The 12,648-nt window shown below is 38.2% G+C and overlaps 1 protein-coding gene across 2 annotated transcripts in view; it reads left to right on the top strand.

Moving 5' to 3' along the window:
• The window catches only part of LOC108231041 (mediator complex subunit 13L), a 94,342-nt gene that overhangs the window by 66,008 nt on the left and 15,686 nt on the right, over positions 1-12,648 (top strand). For both annotated transcript variants that reach the window (XM_017407858.3, XM_017407857.3), the window contains exons 5-7: positions 9,772-9,917; positions 10,838-11,044; positions 11,955-12,119. In XM_017407858.3, the coding sequence (XP_017263347.1) occupies positions 9,772-9,917; positions 10,838-11,044; positions 11,955-12,119 (518 nt within the window). The remainder of the gene's footprint in view (positions 1-9,771; positions 9,918-10,837; positions 11,045-11,954; positions 12,120-12,648) is intronic.

Raw genomic sequence — 12,648 nt, 5'->3', positions numbered from 1 at the left:
GGAAACTTTGTCCTAAAATAGTTGCAGAAGTATTATTAGATTTGCTGCACTTACTGCTTTCTCACTTTTTATCCAACTTTTTTTCCAAAAGCCCCCAAATGTGACTCAAGTCTGGACACTGTACTTGTTGTCCATCATTTCTTACATAACTTTGCACACAGATTCACATGACAGACAGAGAGAGCTCCAAATATTCAGATTAAAGATGGTGCATTAATGCTGTTTTAAGATTTAAATGATTGGATATTAACCTATGAAGTGTTTCTTTGCGTAGTTCTTAAATTTAATTAGCTTTTTTTTCCTGACAATGAATTTTAGGAGAACTAATACAGAATGATTTTCAGAGTCTGCTCAGGTCAGTGGAACTAGCAAATTAGAAAAGGCCAGCTGTTTTAGAAGAGAGGCGGTCCCCTCTTTTTCCTCTGAAACACATTGTTAGATAAAAAGCACTGCGTCAATAAGATTGTTTTGAGGAAAAGGGAGCAATCAGGGATAGATACACCACCTCCTGTGGTCTCATGGGGATGCAGATATAAATATCATGGAGCTTTTGCAGCCACTTGCTGCAATATTACAACACCTTGCAGTAAGTCGTACTAAAGTAGAAAGTTCAACAATACTGAATGATTGGAGAGAAGGTGAAACAGAGCCACCTCAAATTGTATAACTGAGATTTGAACTATTTGTCATTTGTAGAATTAAATATTTAGTTCTAAATGATTTGAGATTTTTTTATTCTAAATATAAAATGTTTGTTCTGTGTGCTTTTGTGTTTGCCACTGACAAATGCTACTAACTTAGCTTGATGCAAATATGAGAGGAAAAAAAAGACATCAAAAGCACATATGACCAAATGAACGGATAAGAGTGGAGCAGAGAGGTGTTTAAAATCAAAAGTAAAATAAATGCAAAGTTCAGAAGCGTGACTATTTAAATCCAGTAACTAGTGTGAAAGTAGGAAGGTGTGAAGACGCTCCCCGTGAGCGTGCGAATACATAAACACGAGTGCAAAGATTTGCTTTTAGAAGTATCACCTTTCGGCGTGTGCAGTGTGGTATCTGTGTGCTCGTGTGCCAGTGAGACTTGTGCACATCATGTTAATTCCTCTTCACTTCCAAAGCTGGAAACGTTTGACGCCCCCTGCTGAGCCATCGCAGACTCGTTCTTTCAGTGAATTATTGAACATCCTGAAGGCGAAGATCGGGAGGGAGACGATGGAGAGAAAGAAATTTCCTTGAACAATATCACGCAAACAAGTGCAAATCTTATGTGGATGTCCTTTTGTTCCTGTACTTTAAACTGCTTTTGATTATTATATAAATAAAAAATATCAATTTTTTATTACAAGTCATACACCTGCCATCTACGCGCACACACACACACACACACACACACACACACACACACACACACACACACACACACACACACATATATATCATCTCTTGTTTTAGCTGCTGCAATGTTTCTCCTCAGTTATGGAAACACCTGCAGATCCCTGGAGATCAGGGCTTTCATGCCATGAGAGAACATTGCTCCGTTAGGCACACAATGACCTCCAGTCTCAACGCCTCCTTTGTCTCTTCTTCTCTTCCAAACTGTTCCTTTTATCCCCAACAGGGGGCGTTTTGGTGCTGGTATTCGTGCCAGCTCCAGTGCCTTGGCACTGCTGCCTTTGTCAGGCTTATCTGGTGTTTATCTTGTTTGTGTCCATGGGGCACAGCGGGTTGTGGTAGATCCAGGAGATGATTCCCCCGACCCCTGCTCCCCCTCCCCAGCCCAGCACTGCTGCTCTCTTTGTGTCTGAACGGGAGGGAAGCACTTGTGGTTGGTAACGCGTTGCATCAGACGCTGAAGGGAGGAGAGCAAGAGAGAGGGATCCAGCGCGAGACGAGGCATCAGAGAGAGAGGAAGAGGAGGGAGGAGGCTCAGTGTGTGTGTGGGGGAGCTGGGTGGGGTGGGGATCAGAGAAGGTGGGGTGTCGTAAATTAATCATCACTATAGAGGGCTGAATGGATGTATTAGAGTCTGTCTCTCTCATTAGTCCAGTCAATTCTGTGCATGACAAACAGTGCACTGTGTTTTTTTTTTATATAGCTGCTTTCATTTCACTAATGGCCATAAACTCATGCATAAATAATATTCTTAGTTTAGTGTAACAGACCTGTCCTCTGGTACAAAACAGAAACCTGCTACCATTCCTGTTTGAACAAGTTCTTTATTGTTTCAAAAATCCTCCCCTAACCTGACACAAAATAGGTTTTTGAAATTCTCTCGTCTTCCACTTTTCCTCCTATCTTTTGGGAGAAGGGACATGCAGACATAAGCAATCACCTAGGCAACAGCAATTAGCTCTTAGGCCACATTACAAGGTCACAGAAAACAAAAGAAATTACTAAAGAATTTGAATTAGAGGTCAACCTATTGTGTGTGTGTGTGTTTGTTTGGTTTTTTTTTTTAACTACTGATGACAATTTTTGGCTGATTTTTAAAACTGATTGGTGTTGGTCCATAAATGGCAATTTATTATTCATACACATTACAATGTGCTAAATATTGAAATCAAAGCGAACACTGATTGTCTGTGATTAAGTGGTTTAGTCCTATAAAGCCCAATCAATGCACTTTCCCACTATAGTTTATAGGAGGCTGCTGTGAATGCAGCACAAAGTGAATAATATCTTGTCTCTAAAAGGAACTTTTCATGTCCAATCATCATTACATCATTACAATTACTTGTAAATTTATACAGTAAGTTCCTGAAATATAAGAATCAGGGCCCTATAATTTCCTTGATTTTGTTCTTTAAATACAGCAGGCAGCACAATGTTCCGTTCATGTTCCCGTTTGATCGTCCAATGTTGTGCTGAGAAAAGGTACACCTGCCATGAAACAGGCACCCCTGTAGTGGGAAGTGCATTGATGAAAAAGCATGTGGTAAAGTGTAACAGCACTGCGCTGCCCACGGATCGGACTTCCTGCCTTTTAATTTGTTTAATGCAGGGTTCTGCAACCTTTACAGTAAAAAGAGCCGTTTCTGCTGTTTCTCCCACTAAATCAAATTTAACCAGAGCTGGAAAATGTGCTTGAAGTTTAAAATGAAGATAACACAACTCAAAGAGTGGGAGATAAACTTTATTTAAAAAGTCTGCTGTTTGTTTCACCACGAATAAAAACAATTGGAAATATGGATTTTTATTGTCAATTTTAGGTGTTAGGACAACACAAATGCTTGTGAAAAGGGCGCCTATATACTTACTTTTTTATATTTTAGTCATTGAGCTACTCAAATATTTGTGATATTTTTCTATATGTGTGGACAATTAATTAGTTAAGTGTTCTACCTTTCTAATAACAACTAGCTGCCTAATAAATTAGTAGGTAAACAAAAATTAGGCCAATTTGTTTATTGTGACTTACAAAATTTTTTCTAATAAAAGCAGACATATTTAACTTTTATTATTATTTTTTTATTAGTGTTTATCAAAGGCAGGCCTTTGAGCCAAAATGTTATTGTTATCCAAGTCATTTGCTATATTTATATAGAATGCCTTATTTCAATGTCATATGTGTGGAAAAACTTCACTTTCACTTTGATCATTGTTTTTTAAGAGAAAAGCAACACTGTATGGATGAAAGCTTCAGTAATGAGGTAGCTAATGAATTAGCAGCTCAAACTGATCAAGTTGTTTTGCTCCTTGTATTGTTAGTCTCATTCTGTCTCAGAGATTTCATTCATATATCTGCAGAAAACTGCAAAACATAGCCTTAGCAAAAACTGAATGTGAGTCAAAGCCACAGGTGGCAGAGCCGTAGTTTAGTGTGATCAAGTGTGACTGACGCAGCCTATCAAAAAAAAGTCAAATCTACTGCTAATCTGAGTGCATAATATTAAAAATATTTGTTTTTTAATCACCAATAATGCTCTATTTATTTATTTTTATCACATGTTGCCCCAATATCTCTGATTAGACTTGTTTAGTGATTTTATGTATGTGATGGCCGTTTGCTTTTATACACACCTTAAATGCTTTTATAGATTTATATGAAAGGAGGCTAGTCAGGCAGACATTTTTTAATAGAAAATATGACCTTTAATCATGTTCACGATGGCAAAATATTTCCACTTGACCTAATTACGCTCATGTTAGTACCTTTTTCCTCCCCAAATGTAAGAAGAGAAGTGTATGTAATATAAGATGAAGGAGGAATAGGAATAGAAGTGAGAAAGTCACACATATTACATCTCCTCTGAGAGATCTGAGCTCAGATATGTGATTTAAGTAAACAGTAACTGCTACAAAGTGCAACCTTTGAGACTTAACTTACGCACTCATTTGGCAGATGTTCCTTAGCTTGAGCCTTTTATTTCTTTGACAAAAAGAAAGAGCAGATTTGTCAGCGGGTGAAAGGTGTAATATTCAAAATATAGCATGATTAGGGGCCAGAGGATTTTTTTTGACAGGTTTTAAATGTGACTGACAAGAAAAATGCTCTCTGGAGTGGCGGACTGTTAAATGCGTTGACAACCAGAGTCGATGGATAAGTGGGTGAATGAATCGTAGAGTGGTGACTGGCAGCATATAATGAGTATAGGTGAGAATAAAAATAAAAAATCATAACATCACTTTAGAAGCCACTGATGAATGTGGTAATTACTGTATTTGTGCTAAAGGTTTATAAATCTGCTCAGTGACTGACTAGGCACATTATATGGATATTATTGTACTATAAAGGAGTTAGACTGATTGTAGTAAGTGTCAGTCCTGCTTTTTCCATCATATAAAAGTCTTCAAATAGCTGCATTATAAAAATTTTTTGCCATTTTTTTTTCTTGATAGAGCAAAGAAATGGTGAGAAATCACTGAGAGTGTGTGAGAGCAAAAGATACGGCAGGAAGAAAAGCCCACAGATCGATAAAGAGGACAGTGATGCATCACAGCAGAAACCTACATCCAGATGCTTTTTCCTGTTTTTTGTTTTTTTGTTTATTTGTTGTTTTTTAAAATTAGGACAAAAGATATGAAGTAAAAGCCTTTAGTCGCTCGGTTTGAAGTTTTCACTGAGGTTAGCAACTTGTGCATTTTTCACTCATTTTTGTGAGAAAATATGGAAAAAAAAAACTTAACAGTTTTTTGGGTTTTTTTTTCTGCTGTGACACTATTTTCAGTTTTATTAATGTGGTAATTTTTTTTTGCATCGTGCTCTTATCCAAAGAGCCTAATTGTGCTGCTTGAACTGGGCACCTTATCATCGTGCATCCACATAAATGCTGTTCGAGCATAAACATTGTGATAGCAGCTGTGGGTAAAGCAACTCACAAGGGGGGGCGCTGAATAATACATCAAACTTAGTGCATCTGCCTTATGGTACTTTTACTGGCGGTGTGTACTGCAGTACATACAGCGTCATTTCCACGCATACACCTGCATGAGCATGGTTTTGCATGTTTGGTAGCAATTGTTTGTTTGAAATAAACAGTTGTGTTAGTCCACTGGAAGCAGATTTGGAGCGTGCTCACAAGGGTTTACAGGAGTGTAAACATCCCCTGCAGTGGTCTACGTGCATTAGAGGAGTTTCTGTTCATGTGTGGATAGCAGGATAACTCATAATGGTGCTGCTCCGGTGGCAGACTGAACATTAAAGGTGCAGATTAAAAGAGATTAATCTCTCAGATTGGAGAAAATCCAAATAAAATGCCATCACACCTGACTGTAGTTACAATCTGAGCAGTTATCACACCATCAGATTAAGATGCTTCTAATAGCAAAGATACAAGCATTGAGTATAATCCACATCTTTTTTCTTCTTTTTTTTTTTTATAAACCTTGCTTATCATTTTTCTCAGCAGAGTTATTTTCTGTGCAGATGTGTTAAGTCTGTGATGCATGTCTGACATTAATCAGCTCCCCTGCTGGCTGTCTGGCTCACTATTAGAGTTGTGAGGAGGTGGAAAGACACATGTTGTTACACGATTCCAACACAGACCCTTTTCCCCTCTCTGCCATTTACATTCCCTTGCTTTAACTGTTGTGCATTTGAGTCATCCTTTACCTGCACAAACTCTGGCGGCTTTTAGCGTTTGATACGCTACATGTAGACACATATGAAGCAACGTGAAAGTGACACCTCCACACAGACAGCATGCGATGTGCATTAGTTGATTGATTTCACCATAAAATCACACTCAGAAGCCACCCATTAAAACTCTGATCTCATCGATATGTGTGCAGCATTTGCAGTGTGTGGCGCTGAATTATTCACTTCTTCTTTCTTCCGTCTCTCACTGGTTGTGCTCCTACTCGTCTTTTCCTTTCCTTTTTTTTTTTTTTTTTACATTTTCTTATCTTCTTAATTTCCTCTCACTCCCCCCAACTTTCACATTTTGTCTACTCATGCACGTCCTTAATTCCCCATGTATCCGTCTTCTTCTCTTTCTTTTCTTCCTCTTCATACTCTGTTCTTTTTTTTGCCTTCTCCTGTACTGTCAGCCCTTAGGCATGTCTCAGCCATCTCTCCTCTTCATTTATTAATACCTGTACTCATACAGCCGAGCTCACACACACACACACACAGCCGCCTCACATCTCTGCCAGACGTTCTCACACACATACACACTTATGCCTGCCGACTGCACTAAAGTCCCAGAGGATGCGAGGAGCCCGGACTGTCCACACACTCACACCAGCTTACAGTGCAGGAAAATGCCCTTTGTAAAAGGACAGGGTGCATCAATCTCCCAGCTGGGTCAGCGTGCAGTTTGATGCTCTTTTTTTTTTTTTTGTAGCTCTGCTCTTCCCAGACTTGCGTGTGGCTGCACTTTATTGCAGTTACAATAGATCTGATGTTACAGTTGTCATGGATTAGTTATTGTTTCATGTGTCTACAATGTCAATTGTGATTATTTACTGAGCTATCTATACAGTTTATGCACAGTATCAGGTAGACTTGATTAACTGATTATTATTGGTTTAAATATTTAAAATATCTAAACATAAATTATTTTTATCCTTTGCTGCTGAAAGGAGAAGGGGAACCATAATGTGTTGTTTTTGTCTTTGTCTGTGTGTTTGTGTGTGTCTGTCTTTTTGCCAAATTATCTCATGAAACACTAGATGATGAAATCCGCAGAACATAATTTTTGGATGAACATTTAAAACTGATTAACTTTTGGAGTCAACTTGTATCAAGATGGCTGCCACAACTGATATTAAAAAAAAGAGTTCCACTTTAGTCAGTTTTACTGATATTGACCTGAAATTTGGTGTTGTAATTGCTGACTCTGATTCTCTACACATGAGTTCTAACAGATTGTGCAAATGCTTTGTTAAAAATTTTGTCTATAAGTATTTGTAACCAACTTTATCTGTCTGTTAGCAAAATATCTCATGAATGACTGAATGGATTTTGTTGAAACTTTCGGGAAATAATCATTAGTTGTACATCTGTAACTGATTAATCTTTGAATCAAATCCAATTTAAGGTGGTTGTCATGGCCAGCTAACATTAGAAAACACAAAAATGGCAATAATTCACTCAATTTTACAGATATTGTGCTAAAATTTGGTTTGTTTGTAGCTGAGAATTAGTCACAACACACAATCCAAGTGCTACTCATTACACGAGATATTTGCAAAATAACTTAAGCATTACCTTTTGGAGTCAACCCTGTTTGGTTGTTAGCAAAATATCTCATGAATCACTGAACAGATATTAAGGAAACTTTCAGAAAATAATCATTAGGTGTACATCAAGAACAGATCAACATTTGGAGAGAATCCAATTTAGGATGGCTATCTTCACGCATTTAAGATAGCTGATTTTCATTTGCCAACACAAAAATGGCTTTAACACAATTGGTTGTGTGGTTATTGAGCTTAAATCTGATGTTGTGGTGCAACACTTACTCTGAACAGGATGTCTCACAATATTACACGAGATTGTACATAATATTGTTTTCAAGGTTTGACCAAAACCTTGAAGACAATCTTAGTCTTAAACTCGGACATGAAAAGCATCAGACAAGATGCATTCCTTCAAGGAATCTATATCAATGTCTGAGTTTATTACAGAACTTTTAAAAAAGAGCCAAGACAATTTTCAATGGTATTTGATCTACCAGAAGATTTAGAAGAGTCATATGTTTGGGAACATATTTGTTCTGATCAGTGCTCACATGTAAACATATTTCTGGGCTCTCAACATAGGAGGGAAATAAATATTCATGGACGCTTCATTTCACAATATTATTACATTTGTGCAGGGCTGTTAACATCAATCTGTCAGAAAACTAATTATTTAACCTGTCAGTCAATTGGCTTTTTATAAAGAAAAAATGAACTTGTCTTGTAGCTGTATTTGTGCATTTAGGATGATGATTTTTGCTTTGGTTATGTGACAGCAGGGATGATGAACATCCCTTACTGTTATTTTTGCTTGTATGTGCATTTGTGCACAGCAGACGGGTCCTCTTGACTTGCAGCTGTTTCCCTGAGCTTCCACCTATATTTAGCTCTTTGTGCGAGTGGAACGATGCTTTGAGGACAAGATTGGAGGGCAGTGACAGTGAAAGCATTTTGACTCATGTGTTGCAGGGATGTGAACCGCAGAGATGATGGACTACGACTGTGCTTCTGTGTTTGTGTGTGTGCGTTTGTGTGTGTGTTGGGGTGAGCAGTATTAGTATCTGTAGGTGAACTCATCTTGTGCCTCAGTGCCAGCTTATTGCAGGCATGCATATGTATGCACTTTAGATTGTGCAGAACTCTGTTTAAACCACCTGCTGTCATTAGTGTTCTTCTCTCTCTGGGAGCACAAGGAATGTTTATGAAGCAGAAAACTTGGCCGCCGCTCCCCTTGGGTGACTTCAGCGCCATCTGGAGGCTGTCATCGTCAAAACGGAGACATCCGGCTTAAATAGACGGTGTTTAGTCCTGGCCATGCATGTGGAACTGGCCATTTTATTGAATTTGATGATCCATTACAGCTCAAATGGAGGTCCAACTCCCTCAGGGCGAAGAGGATATTGCATAGGCAGCAGGGTAATCACAAGGCGATTACAGTACCTGCTGACTATATTGTAATACTGATATATAAACCAAGGTATTAAGGAGGTTTAAAGATTAAAAATATATATCAGTGAAGCTGTCTGGGTGGTTAATGACGTCCAGCACGCCCACTGCTGTATAGATTGCAATAAAGATCCAACAATTACCCTCCTTGATTAAAAAAAGGAGCAATGCATGATGAACTACATGGAGGCTGTGTAATAAAGAGAGAGTTGCATATGTAAACATGTAGCAACCACGATCAGTCAAAAGGAAATGAGGATTTATACCAGCAATAAGAATCATATGTGGGAGCTGATGCAGAAGATCAATGGTGGTAAAGCTTAGTGAGGCTTCGATAGTCTGAAAGTTTTTTTTATAAACTGCTATTTGGAGAAAAGAACTCCACATCTCATGTTTTACAACCCGAAAAGAATGAATGCTTTAGGGTTTTTTGTGCATCTAAAACACTCGAATGGTATACAATTATTGTTGTTTTACTTTAATCTGTAATTATCTCAGCTGTGACGGTAATTCCTCATGCACTTCTGTTAAATGGGCAGAGAAAAGAGTGCAAACTCATGCACAAGCTGAATGTTAAAGTTTAAATGCTGCCTCCATGTTTCGGTGATCAGTTCAGTCTACACCCACCACATTTCTGTACTGTTTTATGCCTGGCTGTGATTTCATTTCTTTCTAAATCTTGGCTGTCTTCTCTCCACAGTGAGCATCTATCATGTTCCTTCTCCTTTTTCCTCCACGGGGAGAGCAACGTGTGCACGAGCGTTGAGATCGCCCAGCACCAGCCTGCATACCGCATCACAGAGCACCACATCCGACTCGCACAGACCTCCACCACACCGGTGCAGGGTAAGACCACAAATCAATGACCTTTTTGCAAAGTCTGCGAGCATAGGCAAAAAACAAAAGTGATCTTGTCTATGCATTTTACAGTGACAATCACAATTAAAGTTCTAAATATGATTAACAATATTGGAAATGAAACAGGTGATTTAGAGCCCTGGTTCCCAAAGTTACAGTTAAAATTGATTTAAAAAAAAAAAAGATTTTAGCAGTTGATGACTGGTAAAATCTTGATCATTGTTATAAAATATAAAAAATAGGAGTCCTATATGAATGAAAATATTTTAAGATTTGGCAAGTTATGCATTATGTCATTATAACTTTGTTTATTTGGCTTATTAGCAATGTTTGTACACCTTCACCAGTGATAGTCAGGGTCTCAGGTTTCTGCCTCTGTTGTTTTGTGGATCAGAACCTGAAATCTTTGGGAACCGCTGACGTAGAGTGCTGTGTTACTGATAAACAATGGAGGATATATAGAATTTACTCTTAAACTAGGGTTTTGTTTTTAAATGTGCTTTAGAAAGAAAGAACATTGACATGAGAACTTGTTGCAGTAGCTGCTAACTAAATTCATTCAGTACATAAAATAAGTAAGAACTCTGTAAAGGCTTTCAGCTTGTAAATTTACTTAGTTTTACTTATAAAGGTTATGTGTACATTTTTTTTCTTTTTTTCTAAACATTGGTTACTGGGAAAAACTCCAGTACTGTGGGTAAAAAGCAATAAAAGATTGCACAAATTTTATTCCGGAGTTTGAACTTACTACTCTGCCACATGATTTTGACTGTTGAAAAACCAAAAGATGGAAATAATGCACAGTCTTTGGCTTTCTGGGCTTGTCTGTCATGGCTTAAATCTTTTCCAAGTTCTCACCTTCTCTCTGTCTAAGATATTTGATCAGGTTCATTTGTGTATGTGTGCAGTGGTTCTGAGTCCGTACGGTCTGAGTGGCACCCTGACGGGCCAGGCCTACAAGATGAGTGACCCTGCAGCTCGAAAGCTGATGGAGGACTGGAGCTACTTCTATCCCATGGTGCTTCAGCAAAAGGAGGGAGGTGGTGAGAAGGACCAAAAGGAAGCGGGTCAGGCCTTTGATTGCAGCTCTCATGTGGCAGTGGACGTTGTCGTAGGTATGGTTAAAATAAAATTAACTATGAAAAATACATTTGTCATTTTAAAGCAACTTCCTAATGAAAAATAAAAAAAGAGTTATGGCAGTTCCAGGGGAGTTATTATTTGACACTGAAAGCTATATTCTCCATATTATCTTCGACTAGCTCCTACTGAATAACACTGCAGATCCCTCAGCATGTAAACAGCAATGAATAATCAATTGCATTAGACCACAGTGATGTTGCTGCACTAAAGCAAACAGTGAGACACTAACGTCTCATTGATTACCCTCGTCTCTCTCTGTAGACTGCCAGGCAGTTTGAGCTGAGATACCAGTGAATATGGTGCTTTTAAAGCACAGATCCACTCAGACTGTTAACGTGTCTGAAAGGGGAAATGACTTGAAGGTAGGAGAGTAAGACAGACAGACAGACAGACAGACAGACAGATAGACAGAAGCAATCGGGAAGTTGAGCTATGAACTCCAGGGAGTTTCTCTAACAGGCTAATCAGTCTGCTCCCACAGCGTTGACTTGACCTGATTACAATTAAAACTCCTTTGGATACCAGTGACTTTTACAGCCTGAAATGATACTGAGAAAGGAAGACTAGAAGAATTTTTCATTTGATTATGCTGAGCAGTGAATTGAAAGTGAGTGCTTGAATAAATGTATTTCCAAGCAGGTGTCTCTGACATAGTCACTGTATTTGTGGCCAGTTGTTTTTGTTGCATCTCAACAAGGCCAATATTTTTGAATAAAAATCCAAGTTCGGATGAAAAGCTTTTTAGGAATAATTAGAAATTATCTGTGGTGTGCACACACAACGTAGTTTGCAAGAAAAAAACAATCAACAAACTTTGCAGTTAATGCAGCAGCTATTCCTTTAGTTCAAAACATTAAATCCTCTTTTTTTTGTCTTTCTTAGGTGGAGTAAGGATGACCTATCCAGCTGCTTTTGTGCTGATTGCCCAGGGGGACCTACCAGTGGAGCAGCCTCCACCTGTTTCTGCAGCTCAGGGCCCCAACAAGGAGCTGAACAACTGCAGTGTGCCGCTGACTCCGCCAACGTCACCAGAACAGCCCTGCTCTGGTAACAAATATGCACACGAGAACCTTCCTACAAAACGCCTGAGAAATCCTGCACAGTTAAACATGACACGACTTTGTGACATGCGCATAAAAATAAATTCTGCAAAATCTTGCACTTTAAATGACACATAACTAGATTTAAAATCAAAACTATTTTATCCATCAATTTCTAATGTGAATAAACTGCAACTTTTTAAAAAACTTATCATTTACAAGGCAGGCAAAATAATATTTATATTTAGGCATTAATAAGAAGCAACAGTACTGGAACCCTTTTTCAGACTGTGCTTAAATTTTTAATATTGTTTTTAATTTTGCATTTGATTTGAGATCAATTAAAAAGTTAAAGCTGAACTAGCTGTTGAAGGTCTTGTTTTAACATTTGAGGGTAACATTAATAATCTGATGTCATCTAACCCAAAAACTGTTAGCTTTGCAAACTGTTTTCTACAACTTTTGTTGTAATGTCACTTTTGTTTAGTTAGGCTTTGATGTGTACCTAAATTATATTTAAATCCAACAAACCCAAC

This window comes from Kryptolebias marmoratus, linkage group LG14 (assembly GCF_001649575.2).
Source record: "Kryptolebias marmoratus isolate JLee-2015 linkage group LG14, ASM164957v2, whole genome shotgun sequence".
Classification (NCBI taxonomy): domain Eukaryota; kingdom Metazoa; phylum Chordata; class Actinopteri; order Cyprinodontiformes; family Rivulidae; genus Kryptolebias; species Kryptolebias marmoratus.
This window is presented reverse-complemented; position numbering and strand designations above follow the sequence as displayed.